Below are 25,369 nucleotides of genomic sequence, written 5' to 3' on the forward strand. Positions count from 1 at the left end.
ATGAACATGAAAAGCCTCTTGCAATTAGGTCTCCATATGAGTATTTTCGTATGTTCGTTACTCCAGCCATGATAGATAACATAGCATATCAAACAAATTTGTATACAAGGCAACAAGACGTAAATAATACTTTTTCAACAGATTCTGAAGAGATCATGAGGTTCATAGGTATTTTGTTGTTCATGGGTATTGCTCCACTACCATCCCTCGAAGACTATTGGAAAGCTGCTTTTAGGAGCCCACAGGTTGCAGATAGCATGGCGTCTAAGAGGTTTAGGTACCTTAGAAGTCATATTCATTTCAATGACAACACAAAAAAGGATAATGACAGATTCTACAAAGTAAGGCCTCTTTACACTGAACTAACTAATGCTTGCTTGAAAATTCCAGCTACACCCAAGCAATCTATTGATGAAGTCATGGTTGGTTTCAAGGGTAAAACTGCTGGAAACCTAAGGCAGTACATCAAAACAAAACCAGATAAGTGGGGTTTCAAACTTTTTTGTCGTGCAAGTCAAGATGGACTCATACATGATATACTCATGTATCAAGGCACAACAACTTTTGACACACATCCCATACAGCTGCCACAGGAAGAATCTAAACTTCCAATAAGTACAAAGATTGTTCTGGTACTTGCACAAACTATGAACAAGACAAACACATCAGCAATCTATGCTGACAATTTCTTTTCAAGTATGCCTTTGGTCAAGCTACTAAGAGATAAGTATAACTGCAGATACACTGGAACAGTACGTGACAATAGATGTGGTAAGCCACATCTGGTGCCTATCAAACAAATGGAAAAAAAACAGTGTGGTCAGGGGCAATTTTTGCTTCAACAACAATGATGGTGTCCTTGTTGTACGATGGAAGGACACCAAAGTTGTGACTTTAGTGACAACTGATATTGGGGTCGAGCCCATGAGTCTTGTTGAGAGATATAACAAGGGTACAAAGAGGAAAGAGAAAATATCGTGCCCTGCAGTCATCAAGAACTATAATGCAAACATGGGAGGTATTGACAAAAGCAACATGTTGGTGCATCTCTACAAAACACCAATGAAATCAAAACGTTGGTACATGCGGCTATTTGCCTATATTATTGATCTTGCTGTTGTGAATGCATGGCTGCTTTATTGCCGTGATTCTCGAGCAATAAAGCAAAAGTGTATGCAACTGAAGTATTTCAGGAATTCTATCTCTGAAATTGCAAGGTCTAAAGGACAAAACCTTAGAGGGAGCATCCTAAGAACAACTCCAAGACCTTCACCAACTAATTCACCATGTACTTCCAATGGTGTTGGCATAGTGAAACCTGGGAGGGGAACACGTACAGAAATGCCTGATGACAGTGTTAGGAAAGACATTACTCTAATGCACTTCCCAATGGCAGGGCAAAGGCCGTTTACTTGCAAGTATTGCAGCACCTCGAAAAAAACGGTAACATCGTCATTCGTCTGTAGTGTATGCAAAGTAAATCTGTGCATAAAGACTGATAGAAATTGTTTCACAGACTTCCATCTTGCCAATTAGCAATATAGAATCATTGGTCTTCCAAATGAATCTCAGGAATATAGGGATTGAAACTTGCATCACTTTGCAATTTGGCATTGTTGATATTTGCTTCCTTTTTTTATTTTTGTAACAATTAAAAAATGTTTTGATACAAGTTCCATTTATGTTTTTTATATTGTCTGTTTGTATATTAAATTTAAAAAATTGTTTTGGTGTGTTTTATTAACAATTGCAAGTTTGCAACATAAAATTTTTTAATCACTTTGTCGGGGGCGGCCTAATATTTTCGGTCTTCGGAGATTGGCAATTGCTCGAAAACTAACCATCAGAAATCAATTTATATGGGATCAGTGACCTTGTATTGAGTTACTCTATCCACCATAGGGAGTTCAGTTCGAATTTCAAATTTTCGGACCCCTTGCGCGGTGAAGGGTTAATAAATGTATGAAAGAGGGGAAGGTACCTAGGGATTGGCAGAGAGCATGTATAGTCCCTTTATATAAAGGGAAAGGGGACAAAAGAGATTGTAAAAATTATAGAGGAATAAGTTTACTGAGTATACCAGGAAAAGTATACAGAAGGGTTATAATTGAAAGAATTAGAGGTAAGACAGAATGTAGGATTGCGGATGAGCAAGGAGGCTTCAGAGTGGGTAGGGGATGTGTAGATCAAGTGTTTACATTGAAGCATATATGTGAACAGTATTTAGATAAAGGTAGGGAAGTTTTTATTGCATTTATGGATTTAGAAAAGGCATATGATAGAGTGGATAGAGGAGCAATGTGGCAGATGTTGCAAGTATATGGAATAGGTGATAAGTTACTAAATGCTGTAAAGAGCTTTTATGAGGATAGGCTCAGGTTAGGGGTGTGTAGAAGAGAGGGAGAATACTTCCCGGTAAAAGTAGGTCTTAGACAGGGATGTATAATGTCACCATGGTTGTTTAATATATTTATAGATGGGGTTGTAAAAGAAGTAAATGCTAGGGTGTTCGGGGGAGGGGTGGGATTAAATTATGGGGAATCAAATTCAAAATGGGAATTGACACAGTTACTTTTTGATGATGATACTGTGCTTATGGGAGATTCTAAAGAAAAATTGCAAAGGTTAGTGGATGAGTTTGAGAATGTGTGTAAAGGTAGAAAGTTGAAAGTGAATATAGAAAAGAGTAAGGTGATGAGGGTATCAAATGATTTAGATAAAGAAAAATTGGATATCAAATTGGGGAGGAGGAGTATGGAAGAAGTGAATGTTTTCAGATACTTGGGAGTTGACGTGTCGGCGGATGGATTTATGAAGGATGAGGTTAATCATAGAATTGATGAGGGAAAAAAGGTGAGTGGTGCATTGAGGTACATGTGGAGTCAAAAAACGTTATCTATGGAGGCAAAGAAGGGAATGTATGAAAGTATAGTAGTACCAACACTCTTATATGGATGTGAAACTTGGGTGGTAAATGCAGCAGCGAGGAGACGGTTGGAGGCAGTGGAGATGTCCTGTCTAAGGGCAATGTGTGGTGTAAATATTATGCAGAAAATTCGGAGTGTGGAAATTAGGAGAAGGTGTGGAGTTAATAAAAGCATTAGTCAGAGGGCAGAAGAGGGGTTGTTGAGGTGGTTTGGTCATTTAGAGAGAATGGATCAAAGTAGAATGACATGGAAAGCATATAAATCTATAGGGGAAGGAAGGAGGGGTAGGGGTCGTCCTCGAAAGGGTTGGAAAGAGGGGGTAAAGGAGGTTTTGTGGGCTAGGGGCTTGGACTTCCAGCAAGCGTGCATGAGCGTGTTAGATAGGAGTGAATGGAGGCGAATGATACTTGGGACCTGACGATCTGTTGGAGTGTGAGCAGGGTAATATTTAGTGAAGGGATTCAGGGAAACCGGTTATGTTCATATAGTCAGACTTGAGTCCTGGAAATGGGAAGTACAATGCCTGCACTTTAAAGGAGTGGTTTGGGATATTGGCAGTTTGGAGGGATATGTTGTGTATCTTTATATGTGTATGCTTCTAAACTGTTGTATTCTGAGCACCTCTGCAAAAACAGTGATAATGTGTGAGTGTGGTGAAAGTGTTGAATGATGAAAGTATTTTCTTTTTGGGGATTTTCTTTCTTTTTTGGGTCACCCTGCCTCGGTGGGAGACGGCCAACTTGTTGAAAAAAAAAAATTATACAACATAAAAATTTACGAAAAAATTCAAATTGTTTTTACAATATAAATTAGTTCTTTGTGTGTCAACCTTTGGTGCCGATGAAGGGCTCTTCATCCAGAGCAGTGGAGCGACCCCCTCCCCTTCCTCAGATCAAACCTGAATGATATTCCACTCACCAGATACTGTACGACCCCCATACCAGTTTACCACTTCCCAAGAATATAATAATTTTTAAATTGGTCAGTTAAATTTAGCACTTGAGTAATATATATTTTAATAGATTCATATTATTCTCACTCCAGGTATCAACATTGTTCCATCTAAATTTTTATAATTTTGATTATTTACTTAGGAAACAAAATTATAGAACCATATAATGTGTGTGTATATATATGTACACAGAACAGCAACAGGGGAAGTTGAGTGATGGCTCTAGGCCTTTCACGTTGCATTCAACACAATTAACATTCTAGGTAGAGTCGCTCCCTTGAACCAATGTACCTGGACTTCCTACTCTATTTCTGCAACATTGCAAGCTCCTGAAGATAAGGTGATTGCAACACAAAAGGCCTAGAGCTGTCATTCCACTCCCTCTGTGGTTGTTTTGCACCTTGTATCACTTGTTTGCGGTTATTGCACACACACACATATATATATTGTATATGCAAGGAATTCACAAGAGCAGGCGAAATATACACAAACACTGATCTCTGGCTGAAGGAGACTCGAACTTACGAACCATGGAACAAGGTACGCAGTGCTTTACCATTCTCACCACACTGGACAATACCTTGGCGTCCAGCTTACGCTAGACTTTGATCCAAGGCAGCCAGCTTTCAGGGAGAAGGCTTACAGTTTTTCATCTCATCCCCTGCATGCATCAGCCTTACTAAAGATATTAATATCTCTAGTAATATCTCTAGCCGTACTAGAGATATTAATATCTCTAGTAAGGCTGATGCATGCAGGGGATGAGATGAAAAGCTGTAAGCCTTCTCCCTGAAAGCTGGCTGCCTTGGATCAAAGTCTAGCACAAGCTGGACTCCAAGGTATTGTCTAGTGTGGGTAGATTGGTAAAGCACTGCGTACCTTGTTCCAAGGTTCGTAGGTTCGAGTCTCCTTCAGCCAGAGATCAGTGTTTATATATATATATATATATATATATATATATATAATTTTTTTTTTTTATTATCACACTGGCCGATTCCCACCAAGGCAGGGTGGCCCGAAAAAGAAAAACTTTCACCATCATTCACTCCATCACTGTCTTGCCAGAAGGGTGCTTTACACTACAGTTTTTAAACTGCAACATTAACACCCCTCCTTCAGAGTGCAGGCACTCTACTTCCCATCTCCAGGACTCAAGTCCGGCCTGCCGGTTTCCCTGAACCCCTTCATAAATGTTACTTTGCTCACACTCCAACAGCACGTCAAGTATTAAAAACCATTTGTCTCCATTCACTCCTATCAAACACGCTCATGCATGCCTGCTGGAAGTCCAAGCCCCTCGCACACAAAACCTCCTTTACCCCCTCCCTCCAACTTTTCCTAGGCCGACCCCTACCCTATATATATATATATATATATATATATATATATATATATATATATATATATATATATATATATATATATATATATATATATATATAATGTATATATATTTATTTATTTACACATCAGCTGTTTCCCACCAAGGCAGGGTGGCCTGAAAAGAAAAAACTTTCACCATCATTCACTCCATCACTGTCTTGCCAAAGACATGCTTACACTACAGTTATAAAACTGCTGCATTAACACCCCTCCTTCAGAGTGCCATCACTGTACTTCCCATCTCCATATATATATATAATATGTATATATATATATATATATATATATATATATATATATATATATATATATATATATATATATATATATATATATATATATATATTTATATATATATATATATATATATATATATATAATGTATATATATATATATATTTATATATATATGTATATATATATTTTTTTTTATTTTTTTTTTATTATCACACCGGCCGATTCCCACCAAGGCAGGGTGGCCCGAAAAAGAAAAACTTTCACCATCATTCACTCCATCACTGTCTTGCCAGAAGGGTGCTTTACACTACAGTTTTTAAACTGCAACATTAACACCCCTCCTTCAGAGTGCAGGCACTGTACTTCCCATCTCCAGGACTCAAGTCCGGCCTGCCGGTTTCCCTGAATCCCTTCATAAATGTTACTTTGCTCACACTCCAACAGCACGTCAAGTATTAAAAACCATTTGTCTCCATTCACTCCTATCAAACACGCTCACGCATGCCTGCTGGAAGTCCAAGCCCCTCGCACACAAAACCTCCTTTACCCCCTCCCTCCAACCCTTCCTAGGCCGACCCCTACCCCGCCTTCCTTCCACTACAGACTGATACACTCTTGAAGTCATTCTGTTTCGCTCCATTCTCTCTACATGTCCGAACCACCTCAACAACCCTTCCTCAGCCCTCTGGACAACAGTTTTGGTAATCCCGCACCTCCTCCTAACTTCCAAACTACGAATTCTCTGCATTATATTCACACCACACATTGCCCTCAGACATGACATCTCCACTGCCTCCAGCCTTCTCCTCGCTGCAACATTCATCACCCACGCTTCACACCCATATAAGAGCGTTGGTAAAACTATACTCTCATACATTCCCCTCTTTGCCTCCAAGGACAAAGTTCTTTGTCTCCACAGACTCCTAAGTGCACCACTCACTCTTTTTCCCTCATCAATTCTATGATTCACCTCATCTTTCATAGACCCATCCGCTGACACGTCCACTCCCAAATATCTGAATACGTTCACCTCCTCCATACTCTCTCCCTCCAATCTGATATTCAATCTTTCATCACCTAATCTTTTTGTTATCCTCATAACCTTACTCTTTCCTGTATTCACCTTTAATTTTCTTCTTTTGCACACCCTACCAAATTCATCCACCAATCTCTGCAACTTCTCTTCAGAATCTCCCAAGAGCACAGTGTCATCAGCAAAGAGCAGCTGTGACAACTCCCACTTTGTGTGTGATTCTTTATCTTTTAACTCCACGCCTCTTGCCAAGACCCTCGCATTTACTTCTCTTACAACCCCATCTATAAATATATTAAACAACCACGGTGACATCACACATCCTTGTCTAAGGCCTACTTTTACTGGGAAAAAATTTCCCTCTTTCCTACATACTCTAACTTGAGCCTCACTATCCTCGTAAAAACTCTTCACTGCTTTCAGTAACCTACCTCCTACACCATACACTTGCAACATCTGCCACATTGCCCCCCTATCCACCCTGTCATACGCCTTTTCCAAATCCATAAATGCCACAAAGACCTCTTTAGCCTTATCTAAATACTGTTCACTTATATGTTTCACTGTAAACACCTGGTCCACACACCCCCTACCTTTCCTAAAGCCTCCTTGTTCATCTGCTATCCTATTCTCCGTCTTACTCTTAATTCTTTCAATTATAACTCTACCATACACTTTACCAGGTACACTCAACAGACTTATCCCCCTATAATTTTTGCACTCTCTTTTATCCCCTTTGCCTTTATACAAAGGAACTATGCATGCTCTCTGCCAATCCCTAGGTACCTTACCCTCTTCCATACATTTATTAAATAATTGCACCAACCACTCCAAAACTATATCCCCACCTGCTTTTAACATTTCTATCTTTATCCCATCAATCCCGGCTGCCTTACCCCCTTTCATTTTACCTACTGCCTCACGAACTTCCCCCACACTCACAACTGGCTCTTCCTCACTCCTACAAGATGTTATTCCTCCTTGCCCTATACACGAAATCACAGCTTCCCTATCTTCATCAACATTTAACAATTCCTCAAAATATTCCTTCCATCTTCCCAATACCTCTAACTCTCCATTTAATAACTCTCCTCTCCTATTTTTAACTGACAAATCCATTTGTTCTCTAGGCTTTCTTAACTTGTTAATCTCACTCCAAAACTTTTTCTTATTTTCAACAAAATTTGTTGATAACATCTCACCCACTCTCTCATTTGCTCTCTTTTTACATTGCTTCACCACTCTCTTAACTTCTCTCTTTTTCTCCATATACTCTTCCCTCCTTGCATCACTTCTACTTTGTAAAAACTTCTCATATGCTAACTTTTTCTCCCTTACTACTCTCTTTACATCATCATTCCACCAATCGCTCCTCTTCCCTCCTGCACCCACTTTCCTGTAACCACAAACTTCTGCTGAACACTCTAACACTATATATATATGTATATATATTATATATATTGTATGTATGTATGTTAAGAATTCGCAGAACAGGTGAAATATTCACAAACATTAATCGCAGATCAATGAGATGAAAAGCTGGAAACCACCTGCCTGAAGGCTGACTGCCTTGGACCAAAACATCTAGCGTTAGCTGGACGCCAAGGTATTGGACCAGTGTGGTATGGTGGTACAGCACTGCGGACCTTGTTCCAAGGTTTGTAGGTTCGAGTCTTCTTTGACCTGAGATTAGTGTTTGTGAATATAAATATATATATACACACACTGTACATATATTGATATATAAATACTGGTAGACTCACAAGACTGTAGACTGGTTAATGTATTGGGACTGTCATGGGTGGAAGCAACAAAGCAGATGCATGATAAATATAACCCAAGCAAATGTTGGAACGACTTATGGAACAAGCACACGGGAAGGTGTTGGAAGATTATATGTTTGAAATGTTCTTGATAGCAGTTTTCGTAGGTTATGTGTAAGGAGATTTAGGTAGGCTCTGTGTAAGGGGATTTAGGTAGGCTCTGTGTAAGGGGATTTAGGTAGGCTCTGTGTAAGGAGATTTAGGTAGGCTCTGTGTAAGGGGATTTAGGTAGGCTCTGTGTAAGGGGATTTAGGTAGGCTCTGTGTAAGGTGATTTAGGTAGGCTCTGTGTAAGGGGATTTAGGTAGGCTCTGTGTAAGGGGATTTAGGTAGGCTCTGTGTAAGGGGATTTAGGTAGGCTCTGTGTAAGGGGATTTAGGTAGGCTCTGTGTAAGGGGATTTAGGTAGGCTCTGTGTAAGGGGATTTAGGTAGGCTCTGTGTAAGGGGATTTAGGTAGGCTCTGTGTAAGGGGATTTAGGTAGGCTCTGTGTAAGGGGATTTAGGTAGGCTCTGTGTAAGGGGATTTAGGTAGGCTCTGTGTAAGGGGATTTAGGTAGGCTCTGTGTAAGGGGATTTAGGTAGGCTCTGTGTAAGGGGATTTAGGTAGGCTCTGTGTAAAGGGATTTAGTTAGGCTCTGTGTAAGGGGGTTTAGGTAGGCTCTGTGTAAGGGGATTTAGGTAGGCTCTGTGTAAGGGGATTTAGGTAGGCTCTGTGTAAGGAGATTTAGGTAGGCTCTGTGTAAGGGGATTTAGGTAGGCTCTGTGTAAGGGGATTTAGGTAGGCTCTGTGTAAGGGGATTTAGGTAGGCTCTGTGTAAGGGGATTTAGGTAGGCTCTGTGTAAGGGGATTTAGGTAGGCTCTGTGTAAGGGGATTTAGGTAGGCTCTGTGTAAAGGGATTTAGTTAGGCTCTGTGTAAGGGGATTTAGGTAGGCTCTGTGTAAGGGGATTTAGGTAGGCTCTGTGTAAAGGGATTTACATGGGCTGTGTGTAAGGTGATTTCAGTAGGCTGTGTGTAAGGTGGGTTTGGTAGGCTGTGTAAGGTGATTTTAATACAAGTCTTGTGGCTGATGCCTGTAGGTTAGTAGGCAACAACCAGCCCTCCAGGAAGGTGCTACAAACCCACAGAACAGGTGAGATTTAAATTCAGGGCAGGAGTGACCTTAATCTCACAGGCCAGTGCGTTAACCACTTGACCAACTGGTCAGTTTTTTTTTTTTTTCCAGTTGTGGGTAAATTAGACAATTGTGCAACACTTGGGTATCTTTAATTGTGGAAGTGTTTTGCCAACAAGCAGCCTCCTCAGTCCAATACAGAAAAGAATGGTTCTTGAAGATCACAAGGTAATCGGTCCCTCCACTTGGAGTCGATGTGATCATTCCATCAGGTTTTTCCATAGTCACGATACCCAAGTATTGCACAAGTCTTTAATTCGTGAACCAGTTATATACACGTCTTGAGTCGTGTAGGGGATAACTCAGGAAGGGTTGAAAGGATGGCACAAAGGAGGGTTTTGGAGAATGGGGCTTAAACATCCAACAGGCATGAGGAAAATTATTATAAGGGACTGGAGATATGTTTTATGATTTGATGTGCTGTTGGAGTACAAGAGTGGTAATATTAATTATAATAATGAGAATATTGATCACTTTTTCAAAATGTCTAATGTAACCATGTTAGTATTAGGCACTTCAAGCTTTCTAAGCCATATGATAGTCGCGATACAAGCTTAACTACTAAAGCTCACAAGATGCTTTATAAATCACAAGCTTTATTATCCCTAACACACCACTGGAGGTAGTGGTTAAGGAAATAAAATATTCACGATAAAAGGAAATTACCACTGTGTAGAATGTATCCATTGAATTTTTAGATATGATTCAAAGCAAAATTTACAGCACTAGCTTAAAAGAAAGTTGTGGAAGTATTGTTGATACTGAGTGGAAGATTGGTGGACAGTTTAGGCAAGGGGCCAATACCCTTCATGAGGTGAGTTTCTTGATGTTAAGTCAAGGACTCTTGATTCTAAGCCTTCCCGTCCTTGGGCCAAGCCTGATTATTTTGCATCTGTGAGGCATTGTATGGCCCTTTTTGGTTTAGCACTTCTCCATTGAGGAATGCAATTTCAGAGAAGCGACTAAAATGCTGGCATCAAGGTGCTAGTAACACCTTCTCTTGTATACATTTCTAAATGCCAGGACCAAAGGTGCTAGTAGTGCCTTCTACTGTATACATTTCTAAATGCCAGGACCAAAGGTGCTAGTAGTGCCTTCTACTGTATACATTTCTAAATGCCAGGACCAAAGGTGCTAGTAGTGCCTTCTACTGTATACATTTCTAAATGCCAGGACCAAAGGTGCTAGTAGTGCCTTCTGCTGTATACATTTCTAAATGCCAGGACCAAAGGTGCTAGTAGCACCTTCTACTGTATACATTTCTAAATGCCAGGACCAAAGGTGCTAGTAGCACCTTCTGCTGTATACATTTCTAAATGCCAGGACCAAAGGTGCTAGTAGCACCTTCTACTGTATACATTTCTAAATGCCAGGACCAAAGGTGCTAGTAGCACCTTCTGCTGTATACATTACTAAATGTAAAAAGACGAAAAACGTTCATTTCTAAGTTTTCGGGTCACTGCCTCGGTGGGAGATGGCCGGTGTGTGGAAAAAAAAATCGGAGAGAGAAATGCTAAGCAAAACCAGGAGACCAATTTTGGGCCAAGCAATTCCTTGATTAAACCAAATAAACCCCACAAAAAACCACATACCAAGTGGGGGGTTGGTAGTGAGCTTGGGAAATGCATTGTGCGAAATGAAGCCATAAGCAAAAACAACGGATTAACTGGATTAGCTGTAGGCGAAGTGAATCGGATACAGTAACTGTAGATGAAGCAGATCAAATGGATTAACCGTAGGCGAAGCAAATCCAACGGATTAACCATATGCAAAGCGAATCCTCGAATAAATCTCATTAAGCTGAGAGTTACCTGCATCAAGCAGATAAAATCATGATATTTGTGGATATTGAATAAGCTGGTCAAGCTGGTCACAGCTCAGTAACACAGACACAGATAGTATTGTAACTGAAATATTGTTCAGGATTAAGCTTCAGTAAGCTTTCTTAAGAAGCTCCTTTATGTAGTACACCTGTAGTACACTAGCCTGGAATTTTAGGGGTTGCTTGCCATGGGTTCCAACTCCACCCACTCAGCAGTTCATCAAGTCTGACTTGAGGGAGCTTAAGCCTGATCAAAATCTGACATAAAGCTTCTGTGTTACATGCTCATGTGCCCTCTTGGCAGGTTGATACCCCGGGCACCAAGCTGGTGCAGCTCCAGGCACACTGAGGATAATGACTTATCACCATTCCAGATTTTTTATATAGGTAATTTTTGGAGTAAATGACATTTCAAAATGACCGTGAGTTTGGAATGTCCACAGAGCACAGCATTTGTGCATTTTTTCTGCATACAGATGGAGAGTTAGCTCCTCCTCCTTTGGCCATGAGGCGGTGGGCCACGATGGCGGTGGCGTGGTCCGCTTGGGCCCCGGTGAGGCTGTGTCACCAAACCGGCACTTCGAGCAAAATTGGCAAATACCTGCAGCAAGAAAGTGGTGGTAACACAACTGGCAGTGACATAGTTAATGGCAAACATGAGACGACCTCCTTCACTTACAATGTAATGTCGGCAGTCGAGAGAAAACAACTTGCCTATAACCTTATATCTATAACCTTAATAGTACTGACACTTAAAACCTTAAATAAATAGTAATGAAAAGTAACTTGGAGTGACTACCGGCATGAAAAGGATGTAAAAACGGCGTATTTTTAATATCAAATGCAAAAATGCATCTTAATAAATAAGCATATTTTCCTTTGTTTTGGTAGTCAGCTGGTAATTACATATATCCAGCTGGTAATTATATACATCCAGCTGGTAATTATATACATCCAGCTGGTAATCTTGGAGGGATGAACCAGAATTATACATAGATCTTGCTGTCTCCCCCACATATACCCTGCCGCCTCCCCTACATGGTATTGTGTATATACAGTATGTAGGGCAGTGGGAGACCTACATTTCTGGGGGCCATGAAGCTGGAGCTGTTATGGGGCCCCTTCACAACCCCTTCTCATACAGTAGACCCAAAATTTTTAAAACAGTGTGGCTTCAAGGGCCCCTTCATTATTTTGATAGATCTGCCCCTGATGCAGGAAGTCAGCGAGATCTCTGGATATTTGGATCAGGGAGAACGAGATCACCTGCAACCATGATTACCATATAAACGTATGTGTCCAACACGCAGACAATGGTGGACACCTCAAGAAGTTCAGTGAGGCTGTAGTAATTGCTAGGGGAAAGATTTATGACAACGAGAATGTATATAGAGGCTGGCCTAATTGCCGTCAGTAACGCACTCCATCGAAGATGCAGGAGTTGTGGTATATGTAAATTGTTGACCCACAGGATATTACCCATTCTGGAGACCATTGTAACACTGTGTTGGTGTGTCCGACTCACACCCAACCTATCTCACAACACTTGTACTATCACTGCTATTACTACTATTATTACCACTACCATTACTACTACTACTACCACCACCATTACTATCACTACCATCACTACCATTACCATCACTACCACTACCATCACTACCACTACCATTACTACTACTACCACCACTATCACCACCATTGCTACCACTACTACTATTACTATCTCTACCATTACTACTACTAATACTATGGTTACTATTTCTATCACCACCACCATTAGTACTACCACCACTACTACTACTACCACCACTACCACAACTACCACTACTCCCACTACTTTTGCTACTAACACTACTATTACCACTAGTACTGCTACTATTACTACTACTGTTACTGCTACTATTATTGCTATTACTGCTACTATTACTACTACTGTTACTGCTACTATTATTGCTATTACTGCTACTATTACTACTACTGTTACTGCTACTATTATTGCTATTACTGCTACTATTACTACTACTGTTACTGCTACTATTATTGCTATTACTGCTACTATTACTACTACTGTTACTGCTACTATTATTGCTATTACTGCTACTATTACTACTACTGTTACTGCTACTATTATTGCTATTACTGCTACTATTACTACTACTGTTACTGCTACTATTATTGCTATTACTGCTACTATTACTACTACTGTTACTGCTACTACTACTACTACCATTACTGTTACTGCTACTATTATTGCTATTACTGCTACTATTACTACTACTGTTACTGCTACTATTATTGCTATTACTGCTACTATTACTACTACTGTTACTGCTACTATTATTGCTATTACTGCTACTATTACTACTACTGTTACTGCTACTATTATTGCTATTACTGCTACTATTACTACTACTGTTACTGCTACTACTACTACTACCATTACTCTTACTGCTACTATTATTGCTATTACTGCTACTATTACTACTACTGTTACTGCTACTATTATTGCTATTACTGCTACTATTACTACTACTGTTACTGCTACTATTATTGCTATTACTGCTACTATTACTACTACTGTTACTGCTACTATTATTGCTATTACTGCTACTATTACTACTACTATTACTGCCACTACTACTACTACCATTACTGTTACTACTATTATTGCTATTACTGCCACTACTACTACTACTACCATTACTCTTACTGCTACCATTATTGCTCTTACTGCTACTACCATTACTGTTACTACTACCACCACCAACATTACTACTACCACTACTACTACTACTAGCACAGGTGTTCCTCAGCTCACAATAATCCACATTTACAGCGGTGCGGCAGTAATTACTTTGGAAAGTGACAGGTTCACAACTTGTCTTCATTTGTTGAATTTTCAACACTGTCATTTAGATAATTATAGTAATTGTTTATTCAGTGACATATTTATCATGTGCAACTCATAATTAATGAGTTTACCGTAAGGTAAACCCATCATAAGTTGAGGCCGACCTGTGTGTACTCAGGTACTCTGCTCAGGTAAACTTCTGTATGACGTGATTAAATCCTCTGTGTGGGCACAGCATAATTAATAAAGGATTTCTGGTTTTTGGTTAACTATGCTGTCAGGAGACCTGGTCCAGGACCTAGCCATCAGGAGACCTGGTGCAGGACCTGGTCATCAGGAGACCTGGTGCAGGACCTAGCCATCAGGAGACCTGGTACAGGTTCTGCACCAGGAGACCTGGTACAGGACCTGGCCATCAGGAGACCTGGTGCAGGACCTGGCCATCAGGAAACCTGGTGCAGAACCTTGCCATCAGGAGACCTGGTACAGGTTCTGCACCAGGAGACCTGGTACAGGTTCTGCACCAGGAGACCTGGTGTAGGACCTGGCCATCAGGAGACCAGGTGCAAGGCACTGGCCATCATGAGACCTGGTGAAGGACCTGGCCATCAGGAGACCTGGTGCAGGACCTGGCCATCAGGAGACCTGGTGCAGGACCTGGCCATCAGGAGACCTGGTGCAGGACCTGGCCATCAGGAGAACAGGTGTAGAACCTGACCATCAGGAGACTTGGTGAAGGACCTGGCCATCAGGAGACCTGGTACAGGTCCTAGCCATCAGGAGACTTGAAGGACCTGGCCATCTGGAGACCTGGTACAGGTCCTAGCCATCAGGAGACCTGGTGCAAGACCTGGCCATCAGGAGACCTGGTGCAGGACCTGGCCATCAGGAGAACAGGTGTAGAACCTGACCATCAGGAGACTTGGTGAAGGACCTGGCCATCAGGAGACTTGGTGAAGGACCTGGCCATCAGGAGACCTGTTGCAGGACCTGGCCATCAGGAGACCTGTTGCAGGACCTGGCCATCAGGAGACCTGTTGCAGGACCTGGCCATCAGGAGACCTGGTGCAGGACCTGGCCATCAGGAGACCTGGTGCAGGACCTGGCCATCAGGAGACCTGGTGCAGGACCTGGCCATCAGGAGACCTGGTACAGGTCCTAGCCATCAGGAGACCTGGTGCAAGACCTGGCCATCAGGAGACCTGGTGCAGGACCTGACCATCAGGAGACTTGGTGAAGGACCTGGCCATCAGGAGACTTGGTGAAGGACCTGGCCATCAGGAGACCTGGTGCAGGACCTAGCCATCAGGAGACCTGGTACAGGTTCTGCACCAGGAGACCTGGTGTAGGACCTGGCCATCAGGAAACCTGGTGCAGGACCTGGCCATCAGGAGACCTGGTGCAAGACCTGGCCATCAGGAGACCTGGTGCAAGACCTGGCCATCAGGAGACCTGGTGCAGGACCTGGCCATCAGGAGACCTGGTGCAGGACCTGGCCATCAGGAGACCTGGTGCAGGACCTGGCCATCAGGAGACCTGGTGCAGGACCTGGCCATCAGGAGACCTGGTGCAGGACCTGGCCATCAGGAGACCTGGTGCAGGACCTGGCCATCAGGAGACCTGGTGCAGGACCTGGTCATCAGGAGACCTGGTGCAGGACCTGGTCATCAGGAGACCTGGTGCAGGACCTGGCCATCAGGAGACCTGGTCCTCAGGAGGCCTGGTGCAGGACCTGGTCATCAGGAGACCTGGTGCAGGACCTGGCCATCAGGAGACCTGGTGCAGGACCTGGCCATCAGAAGACCTGGTGCAGGACCTGACCATCAAGTGACGTAATGCAGGTATGGCCGTCAGGAAACCTGATGCAGGACCTGGCCATCAGGAGACCTGGTCATCAGGAGACCTGGTGCAGGATCTAGCCATCAGGAGACCAGGTGCAGGATCTAGCCATCAGGAGACCAGGTGCAGGACCTGGCCATCAGGAGACCTGGTGCAGGACCTGGCCATCAGGAGACCTGGTGAAGGACCTGGCCATCAGGAGACCTGGTGCAGGATCTAGCCATCAGGAGACCAGGTGCAGGACCTGGCCATCAGGAGACCAGGTGCAGGACCTGGCCATCAGGAAACCTGGTGCAGGACCTGGCCATCGGGAGACCTGGTGTAGGACCTGGCCATCAGGAGACCTGGTGAAGGACCTGGCCATTAGGAGACCTGGTGCAGGATCTAGCCATCAGGAGACCAGGTGCAGGACCTGGCCATCAGGAGACCAGGTGCAGGACCTGGCCATCAGGAAACCTGGTGCAGGACCTGGCCATCGGGAGACCTGGTGTAGGACCTGGCCATCAGGAGACCTGGTGAAGGACCTGGCCATCAGGAGACCTGGTGCAGGACCTGGCCATCAGGAGACCTGGTGCAGGGCCTGGCCATCAGGAGACCTGGTGCAGGACCTGGCCATCAGGAGACCTGGTGCAGGACCTGGCCATCAGGAGACCTGGTGTAGGACCTGGTCATCAGGAGACCTGGTGCAGGACCTGGCCATCAGGAGACCTGGTGCAGGACCTGGCCATCAGGAGACCTGGTGAAGGACCTGGTCATCAGGAGACCTGGTGCAGGACCTGGTCATCAGGAGACCTGGTGCAGGACCTGGTCATCAGGAGACCTGGCCATCAGACCTGGTGCTGCACCTGGTCATCAGGAGACCTGGTGCAGGACCTGGCCATCAGGAGACCTGGTGAAGGACCTGGTCATCAGGAGACCTGGTGCAGGACCTGGTCATCAGGAGACCTGGTGCAAGACCTGGCCATCAGGAGACCTGGTGCTGCACCTGGTCATCAGGAGACCTGGTGCAGGACCTGGCCATCAGGAGACCTGGTGCAGGATCTGGCCATCAGGAGACCTGGTGCAGGACCTGACCATCAAGAGACCTGGTGCAGGACCTGACCATCAAGAGATGTAATGTAGGTATGGCCGTCAGGAGACCTGATGCAGGACCTGGCCATCAGGAGACCTGATGTTGGACACAGCCATCAGGAGACCTGGTGCAGGACCTGGCCATCAGGAGACCTGGTGCAGGACCTGGTCAACAGGAGGCCTGGTGCAGGACCTGGTCATCAGGAGACCTGGTGCAGGACCTGGCCATCAAGAGACATGGTGCAGCACCTGGCCATCAGGAGACCTGGGACAGCACCTGGCTATCAGATGTGGTGCAGCACCTGGCCATCAGGAGACGTGGTGCAGCACCCGGTCATCAATAGACGTGGTGCTGCACCTGGCCATCAATAGACGTGGTGCTGCACCTGGCCATCAGGAGACCTGATACAGCACCTGGCCATCAGGAGACCTGGTGCAGCACCTGGCCATCAGAAGATGTGGTGCAGCACCTGGCCATCAGGAGACGTGGTGCTGCACCTGGCCATCAGACCTGATACAGCACCTGAACTCATTACCTTTGTACCTAGTTCAGCTATCAAAACTTTGGGGGCCCAGTCCCTGGACCCATTACGTACCTCCGTAATCTGTAAATACCTTTGTAACTTGTCATGATTGTGACCAGACTTACCTGGAGTTCATTACCTTTGTAAATTGTGAGTTCATTATTGTGAGTTCATTACCTTTGTAAATTGTGAGTTCATTACCTTTGTAAATTGTGAGTTCATTACCTCTGTAACTTGCTCAGCTATCAAAACTTTGGAGTCCAGTCCCTGGACCAATTATGTACCTCTGTATGTGGTGACTACTTTTGACTACCGCCCACAGGATGGGTATGTGGTGACTACCGCCCACAGGATGGGTATGTGGTGACTACCGCCCACAGGATGGGTATGTGGTGACTACCGCCCACAGGATGGGTATGTGGTGCATAATAAACATATTAAACTAACTAACATCAGGAGACCTGGTGCAGCACCTGGCCATCAGAAGATGTGGTGCAGCACCTGGCCATCAGGAGACCTGGTACAGCACCTGGCCATCAGGAGACCTGGTACAGCACCTGGCCATCAGGAGACCTGGTACAGCACCTGTCCATCAGATGTGGTGCAGCACCTGGCCATCAGGAGACGTGGTGCAGCACCTGACCATCAGGGGACCTGGTACAGCACATGGCCATCAGGAGAGCTGGTACAGCACCTGGCCATCAGGAGAGCTGATACAGCACCTGGCCATCTGGAGACGTGGTGCAGAACCTGGCCTTCAGGAGACGTGGTGCTGCACCTGGCCTTCAGGAGACCTGGTACGGCACCTGGCCATCAGGAGACTTGGTACAGCACCTGGCCATCAGGAGACCTGGTACAGCACCTGGCCATCAGGAGACCTGGTACAGCACCTGGCCATCAGGGGACCTGGTACAGCACCTGGCCATCAGGAGACCTGGTACAGCACCTGGCCATCAGGAGACCTGGTACAGCACCTGGCCATCAGGAGACCTGGTGCAGCACCTGTCCATCAGGAGACCTGGTGCAGCACCTGTCCATCAGGAGACCTGGTGCAGCATCTGGCCATCAGAAGACCTGGTACAGCACCTGGCCATCTGGAGACGTGGTGCAGAACCTGACCTTCAGGAGACGTGGTGCTGCACCTGGCCTTCAGGAGACCTGGTGCTGCACCTGGCCATCAGGAGACCTGGTGTAGGACTTGGCCATCAGGAGACCTGATGCAGCACCTGGCCATCATTAACTTGATCCAGGACCTGGCCAGGGGGGGGCAACGACCTCTGGAAGCAACAGGTAAACAACAGAAGTGTCCGTCTCCGCCTCTGTCGTTGGTCGTGAGTTATTCTGGCCATCTAACCCTTCACGACTGTGCCGATTAAGGGGCTCTTGATCCAAGAAATTGGAACAACCCCCCTTACATTCCCCCACCTTTAGTGTTTCACCGAAATGTGATTACGTTTAACTCCCCATGTGATGCATGACCCTTCCAGGTTTAGCACTTCCCTCAAATATAATTATAATAAAAATATAATAATAATAATAATAATAATAATAATCATAATAATAATAATAATCATAATAATAATCATAATAATCATAATCATAATAATAATAATAATCATAATAATAATAATAATAATAATAATAATAATCATAATAATAATAATAATAATAATAATAATAATCATAATAATAATAATAATAATAATAATAATAATCATAATAATAATAATAATAATAATAATAATCATAATAATAATAATAATAATAATAATCATAATAATAATAATCATAATAATATTACCCATTTTGGCTCTATCATTTTTTCAATAATTATTATACTGATAAATGATGCTATAAGCAACTTAAATATTAAAATAATAATTATGGTAATTCATGCACAATAATTATAGTGTTAGTATTGAGATCATGCAGTGTTCCCCTCCCTGGCTGGTCTCTTGATCCAGGGTGGTGGAGTGGCCCCTCCCTGGCTGGTCTCTTGATCCAGGGTGGTGGAGTGGCCCCTCCCTGGCTGGTCTCTTGATCCAGGGTGGTGGAGTGGCCCCTCTCCCCCTCAGATCAAACCTGACCACCACCTGTTACCCCACCTGGTGGGGGGGGGCCCCTGTGGGTTTACAGCTCCCCCACGAGCATTACACATCGAACGTTGACTCAACGTTCGAAACGTCGACTCAACGTTCGAAACGTCGACTCAACGTTCGAAACGTCGACTCAACGTTCGAAACGTCGACTCAACGTTCGAAATGTCGACTCAACGTTCGAAACGTCGAAATTGATAGAATAAAACAATGTATATATTGCAGGAGAGATGTATATATATATATATATTTTTGGTTATATACTAACATATATAAATACTTCTTATTCTATGTTATTAAAACATAATAACTGTAAGCTGGGCATTGATGGGTAGTAGGCTGGGCATTGATGGGTAGTAGGCTGGGCATTGATGGGTAGTAGGCTGGGCATTGATGGGTAGTAGGCTGGGCATTGATGGGTAGTAGGCTGGGCATTGATGGGTAGTAGGCTGGGCATTGATGGGTAGTAGGCTGGGCATTGATGGGTAGTAGACTGGGCATTGATGGGTAGTAGGCTGGGCATTGATGGGTAGTAGGCTGGGCATTGATGGGTAGTAGGCTGGGCACTGATGGGTAGTAGGCTGGGCATTGATGGGTAGTAGACTGGGCATTGATGGGTAGTAGACTGGGCATTGATGGGTAGTAGGCTGGGCATTGATGGGTAGTAGGCTGGGCATTGATGGGTAGTAGGCTGGGCATTGATGGGTAGTAGGCTGGGCATTGATGGGTAGTAGGCTGGGCATTGATGGGTAGTAGACTGGGCATTGATGGGTAGTAGGCTGGGCATTGATGGGTAGTAGGCTGGGCATTGATGGGTAGTAGGCTGGGCATTGATGGGTAGTAGGCTGGGCATTGATGGGTAGTAGGCTGGGCATTGATGGGTAGTAGGCTGGGCATTGATGGGTAGTAGGCTGGGCATTGAAGGGTAGGGCTAGTAGGCTGGGCATTGATGGGTAGTAGGCTGGGCATTGATGGGTAGTAGGCTGGGCATTGATGGGTGGGCAGATAGTAGGCTGGGCATTGATGGGTAGTAGGCTGGGCATTGAAGGGTAGTAGGCTGGGCACTGATGGGTAGTAGGCTGGGCATTGATGGGTAGTAGGCTGGGCATTGATGGGTAGTAGGGTAGTAGGGGGCATTGATGGGTAGTAGGCTGGGCATTGATGGGTAGTAGGCTGGGCATTGATGGGTAGTAGGCTGGGCATTGATGGGTAGTAGGCTGGGCATTGATGGGTAGTAGGCTGGGCATTGATGGGTAGTAGGCTGGGCATTGATGGGTAGTAGGCTGGGCATTGATGGGTAGTAGGCTGGGCATTGATGGGTAGTAGGCTGGGCATTGATGGGTAGTAGGCTGGGCATTGATGGGTAGTAGGCTGGGCATTGATGGGTAGTAGGCTGGGCACTGATGGGTAGTAGGCTGGGCATTGATGGGTAGTAGGCTGGGCATTGATGGGTAGTAGGCTGGGCATTGATGGGTAGTAGGCTGGGCATTGATGGGTAGTAGGCTGGGCATTGATGGGTAGTAGGCTGGGCATTGATGGGTAGTAGGCTGGGCAGTGATGGGTAGTAGTAGCTGGGCATTGATGGGTAGTAGGCTGGGCATTGATGGGTAGTAGGCTGGGCATTGATGGGTAGTAGGCTGGGCATTGATGGGTAGTAGGCTGGGCATTGATGGGTAGTAGGCTGGGCATTGATGGGTAGTAGGCTGGGCATTGATGGGTAGTAGGCTGGGCATTGATGGGTAGTAGGCTGGGCATTGATGGGTAGTAGGCTGGGCATTGATGGGTAGTAGGCTGGGCATTGATGGGTAGTAGGCTGGGCATTGATGGGTAGTAGGCTGGGCATTGATGGGTAGTAGGCTGGGCATTGATGGGTAGTAGGCTGGGCATTGATGGGTAGTAGGCTGGGCATTGATGGGTAGTAGGCTGAGCATTGATGGGTAGTAGGCTGGGCATTGATGGGTAGTAGGCTGGGGATTGATGGGTAGTAGGCTGGGCATTGATGGGTAGTAGGCTGGGCATTGATGGGTAGTAGGCTGGGCATTGATGGGTAGTAGGCTGGGCATTGATGGGTAGTAGGCTGGGCATTGATGGGTAGTAGGCTGGGCATTGATGGGTAGTAGGCTGGGCATTGATGGGTAGTAGGCTGGGCATTGATGGGTAGTAGGCTGGGCATTGATGGGTAGTAGGCTGGGCATTGATGGGTAGTAGGCTGGGCATTGATGGGTAGTAGGCTGGGCATTGATGGGTAGTAGGCTGGGCATTGATGGGTAGTAGGCTGGGCATTGATGGGTAGTAGGCTGGGCATTGATGGGTAGTAGGCTGGGCATTGATGGGTAGTAGGCTGGGCATTGATGGGTAGTAGGCTGGGCATTGATGGGTAGTAGGCTGGGCATTGATGGGTAGTAGGCTGGGCATTGATGGGTAGTAGGCTGGGCATTGATGGGTAGTAGGCTGGGCATTGATGGGTAGTAGGCTGGGCATTGATGGGTAGTAGGCTGGGCATTGATGGGTAGTAGGCTGGGCATTGATGGGTAGTAGGCTGGGCATTGATGGGTAGTAGGCTGGGCATTGATGGGTAGTAGGCTGGGCATTGATGGGTAGTAGGCTGGGCATTGATGGGTAGTAGGCTGGGCATTGATGGGTAGTAGGCTGGGCATTGATGGGTAGTAGGCTGGGCATTGATGGGTAGTAGGCTGGGCATTGATGGGTAGTAGGCTGGGCATTGATGGGTAGTAGGCTGGGCATTGATGGGTAGTAGGCTGGGCATTGATGGGTAGTAGGCTGGGCATTGATGGGTAGTAGGCTGGGCATTGATGGGTAGTAGGCTGGGCATTGATGGGTAGTAGGCTGGGCATTGATGGGTAGTAGGCTGGGATGGGTAGTAGGCTGGGCATTGATGGGTAGTAGGCTGGGCATTGATGGGTAGTAGGCTGGGCATTGATGGGTAGTAGGCTGGGCATTGATGGGTAGTAGGCTGGGCATTGATGGGTAGTAGGCTGGGCATTGATGGGTAGTAGGCTGGGCATTGATGGGTAGTAGGCTGGGCATTGATGGGTAGTAGGCTGGGCATTGATGGGTAGTAGGCTGGGCATTGATGGGTAGTAGGCTGGGCATTGATGGGTAGTAGGCTGGGCATTGATGGGTAGTAGGCTGGGCATTGATGGGTAGTAGGCTGGGCATTGATGGGTAGTAGGCTGGGCATTGATGGGTAGTAGGCTGGGCATTGATGGGTAGTAGGCTGGGCATTGATGGGTAGTAGGCTGGGCATTGATGGGTAGTAGGCTGGGCATTGATGGGTAGTAGGCTGGGCATTGATGGGTAGTAGGCTGGGCATTGATGGGTAGTAGGCTGGGCATTGATGGGTAGTAGGCTGGGCATTGATGGGTAGTAGGCTGGGCATTGATGGGTAGTAGGCTGGGCATTGATGGGTAGTAGGCTGGGCATTGATGGGTAGTAGGCTGGGCATTGATGGGTAGTAGGCTGGGCATTGATGGGTAGTAGGCTGGGCATTGATGGGTAGTAGGCTGGGCATTGATGGGTAGTAGGCTGGGCATTGATGGGTAGTAGGCTGGGCATTGATGGGTAGTAGGCTGGGCATTGATGGGTAGTAGGCTGGGCATTGATGGGTAGTAGGCTGGGCATTGATGGGTAGTAGGCTGGGCATTGATGGGTAGTAGGCTGGGCATTGATGGGTAGTAGGCTGGGCATTGATGGGTAGTAGGCTGGGCATTGATGGGTAGTAGGCTGGGCATTGATGGGTAGTAGGCTGGGCATTGATGGGTAGTAGGCTGGGCATTGATGGTAGTAGGCTGGGCATTGATGGGTAGTAGGCTGGGCATTGATGGGTAGTAGGCTGGGCATTGATGGGTAGTAGGCTGGGCATTGATGGGTAGTAGGCTGGGCATTGATGGGTAGTAGGCTGGGCATTGATGGGTAGTAGGCTGGGCATTGATGGGTAGTAGGCTGGGCATTGATGGGTAGTAGGCTGGGCATTGATGGGTAGTAGGCTGGGCATTGATGGGTAGTAGGCTGGGCATTGATGGGTAGTAGGCTGGGCATTGATGGGTAGTAGGCTGGGCATTGATGGGTAGTAGGCTGGGCATTGATGGGTAGTAGGCTGGGCATTGATGGGTAGTAGGCTGGGCATTGATGGGTAGTAGGCTGGCCATGGATGGGTAGTTGGCTGGGCATTGATGGGTAGTAGGCTGGGCATTGATGGGTAGGCTGGGCATTGATGGGTAGTAGGCTGGGCATTGATGGTAGTAGGCTGGGCATTGATGGGTAGTAGGCTGGGCATTGATGGTAGTAGTGGGCATTGATGGGTAGTAGGCTGGGCATTGATGGTAGTAGGCTGGGCATTGATGGGTAGTAGGCTGGGCATTGATGGGTAGTATTGATGCTGGGCATTGATGGGTAGTAGGCTGGGCATTGATGGGTAGTAGGCTGGGCATTGATGGGTAGTAGGCTGGGCATTGATGGGTAGTATTGGCTGGGCATTGATGGGTAGTGGGGATTGATGGGTAGTAGGCTGGGCATTGATGGGTAGTAGGCTGGGCATTGATGGGTAGTAGGCTGGGCATTGATGCGTAGTAGGCTGGGCATTGATGGGTAGTAGGCTGGGCATTGATGGGTAGTAGGCTGGGCATTGATGGGTAGTAGGCTGGGCATTGATGGGTAGTAGGCTGGGCATTGATGGGTAGTAGGCTGGGCATTGATGGGTAGTAGGCTGGGCATTGATGGGTAGTAGGCTGGGCATTGATGGGTAGTAGGCTGGGCATTGATGGGTAGTAGGCTGGGCATTGATGGGTAGTAGGCTGGGCATTGATGGGTAGTAGGCTGGGCATTGATGGGTAGTAGGCTGGGCATTGATGGGTAGTAGGCTGGGCATTGATGGGTAGTAGGCTGGGCATTGATGGGTAGTAGGCTGGGCATTGATGGGTAGTAGGCTGGGCATTGATGGTAGTAGTAGGCTGGGCATTGATGGTAGTAGGCTGGGCATTGATGGGTAGTAGGCTGGGCATTGATGGGTAGTAGGCTGGGCATTGATGGGTAGTAGGCTGGGCATTGATGGTAGTAGTGGGCATTGATGGGTAGTAGGCTGGGCATTGATGGGTAGGCTGGGCATTGATGCTGGGCATTGTTGGGTAGTAGGCTGGGCATTGATGGGTAGTAGGCTGGGCATTGATGGGTAGTAGGCTGGGCATTGATGGGTAGTAGGCATTGATGGCATTGATGGGTAGTAGGATGGGCATTGATGGGTAGTAGGTTGGGCATTGATGGGTAGTAGGCTGGGCATTGATGGGTAGTAGGTTGGGCATTGATGGGTAGTAGGCTGGGCATTGATGGTAGTAGTAGGGGTAGTAGGCTGGGCATTGATGGTAGTAGGCTGGGCATTGATGGGTAGTAGGCTGGGCATTGATGGTAGTAGGCTGGGCATTGATGGGTAGTAGGCTGGGCATTGATGGTAGTAGGCTGGGCATTGATGGGTAGTAGGCTGGGCATTGATGGTAGTAGGCTGGGCATTGATGGGTAGTAGGCTGGGCATTGATGGTAGTAGGCTGGGCATTGATGGGTAGTAGGCTGGGCATTGATGGTAGTAGGCTGGGCATTGATGGGTAGTAGGCTGGGCATTGA

At 45.9% G+C, this 25,369-nt stretch overlaps 1 protein-coding gene across 2 annotated transcripts in view; it reads right to left on the bottom strand.

Annotated features, from left to right (window-relative positions):
* The window catches only part of LOC128704985 (carbonic anhydrase 2), a 383,971-nt gene that overhangs the window by 16,069 nt on the left and 342,533 nt on the right, over nucleotides 1-25,369 (bottom strand). The window contains exon 8 of one of the 2 annotated variants that reach the window (XM_053800202.2): nucleotides 11,720-11,952. The exons of the other annotated variant lie outside the window; for it this stretch is intronic. Coding sequence (XP_053656177.1) covers nucleotides 11,836-11,952 — 117 coding nt within the window. The 3' untranslated portion in view covers nucleotides 11,720-11,835. Of the gene's footprint in view, nucleotides 1-11,719; nucleotides 11,953-25,369 lie in introns of those variants that run through there. 2 annotated transcript variants of the gene reach the window in all.

This window comes from Cherax quadricarinatus, chromosome 97 (assembly GCF_038502225.1).
Source record: "Cherax quadricarinatus isolate ZL_2023a chromosome 97, ASM3850222v1, whole genome shotgun sequence".
NCBI classification, from domain to species: Eukaryota; Metazoa; Arthropoda; class Malacostraca; order Decapoda; family Parastacidae; genus Cherax; species Cherax quadricarinatus.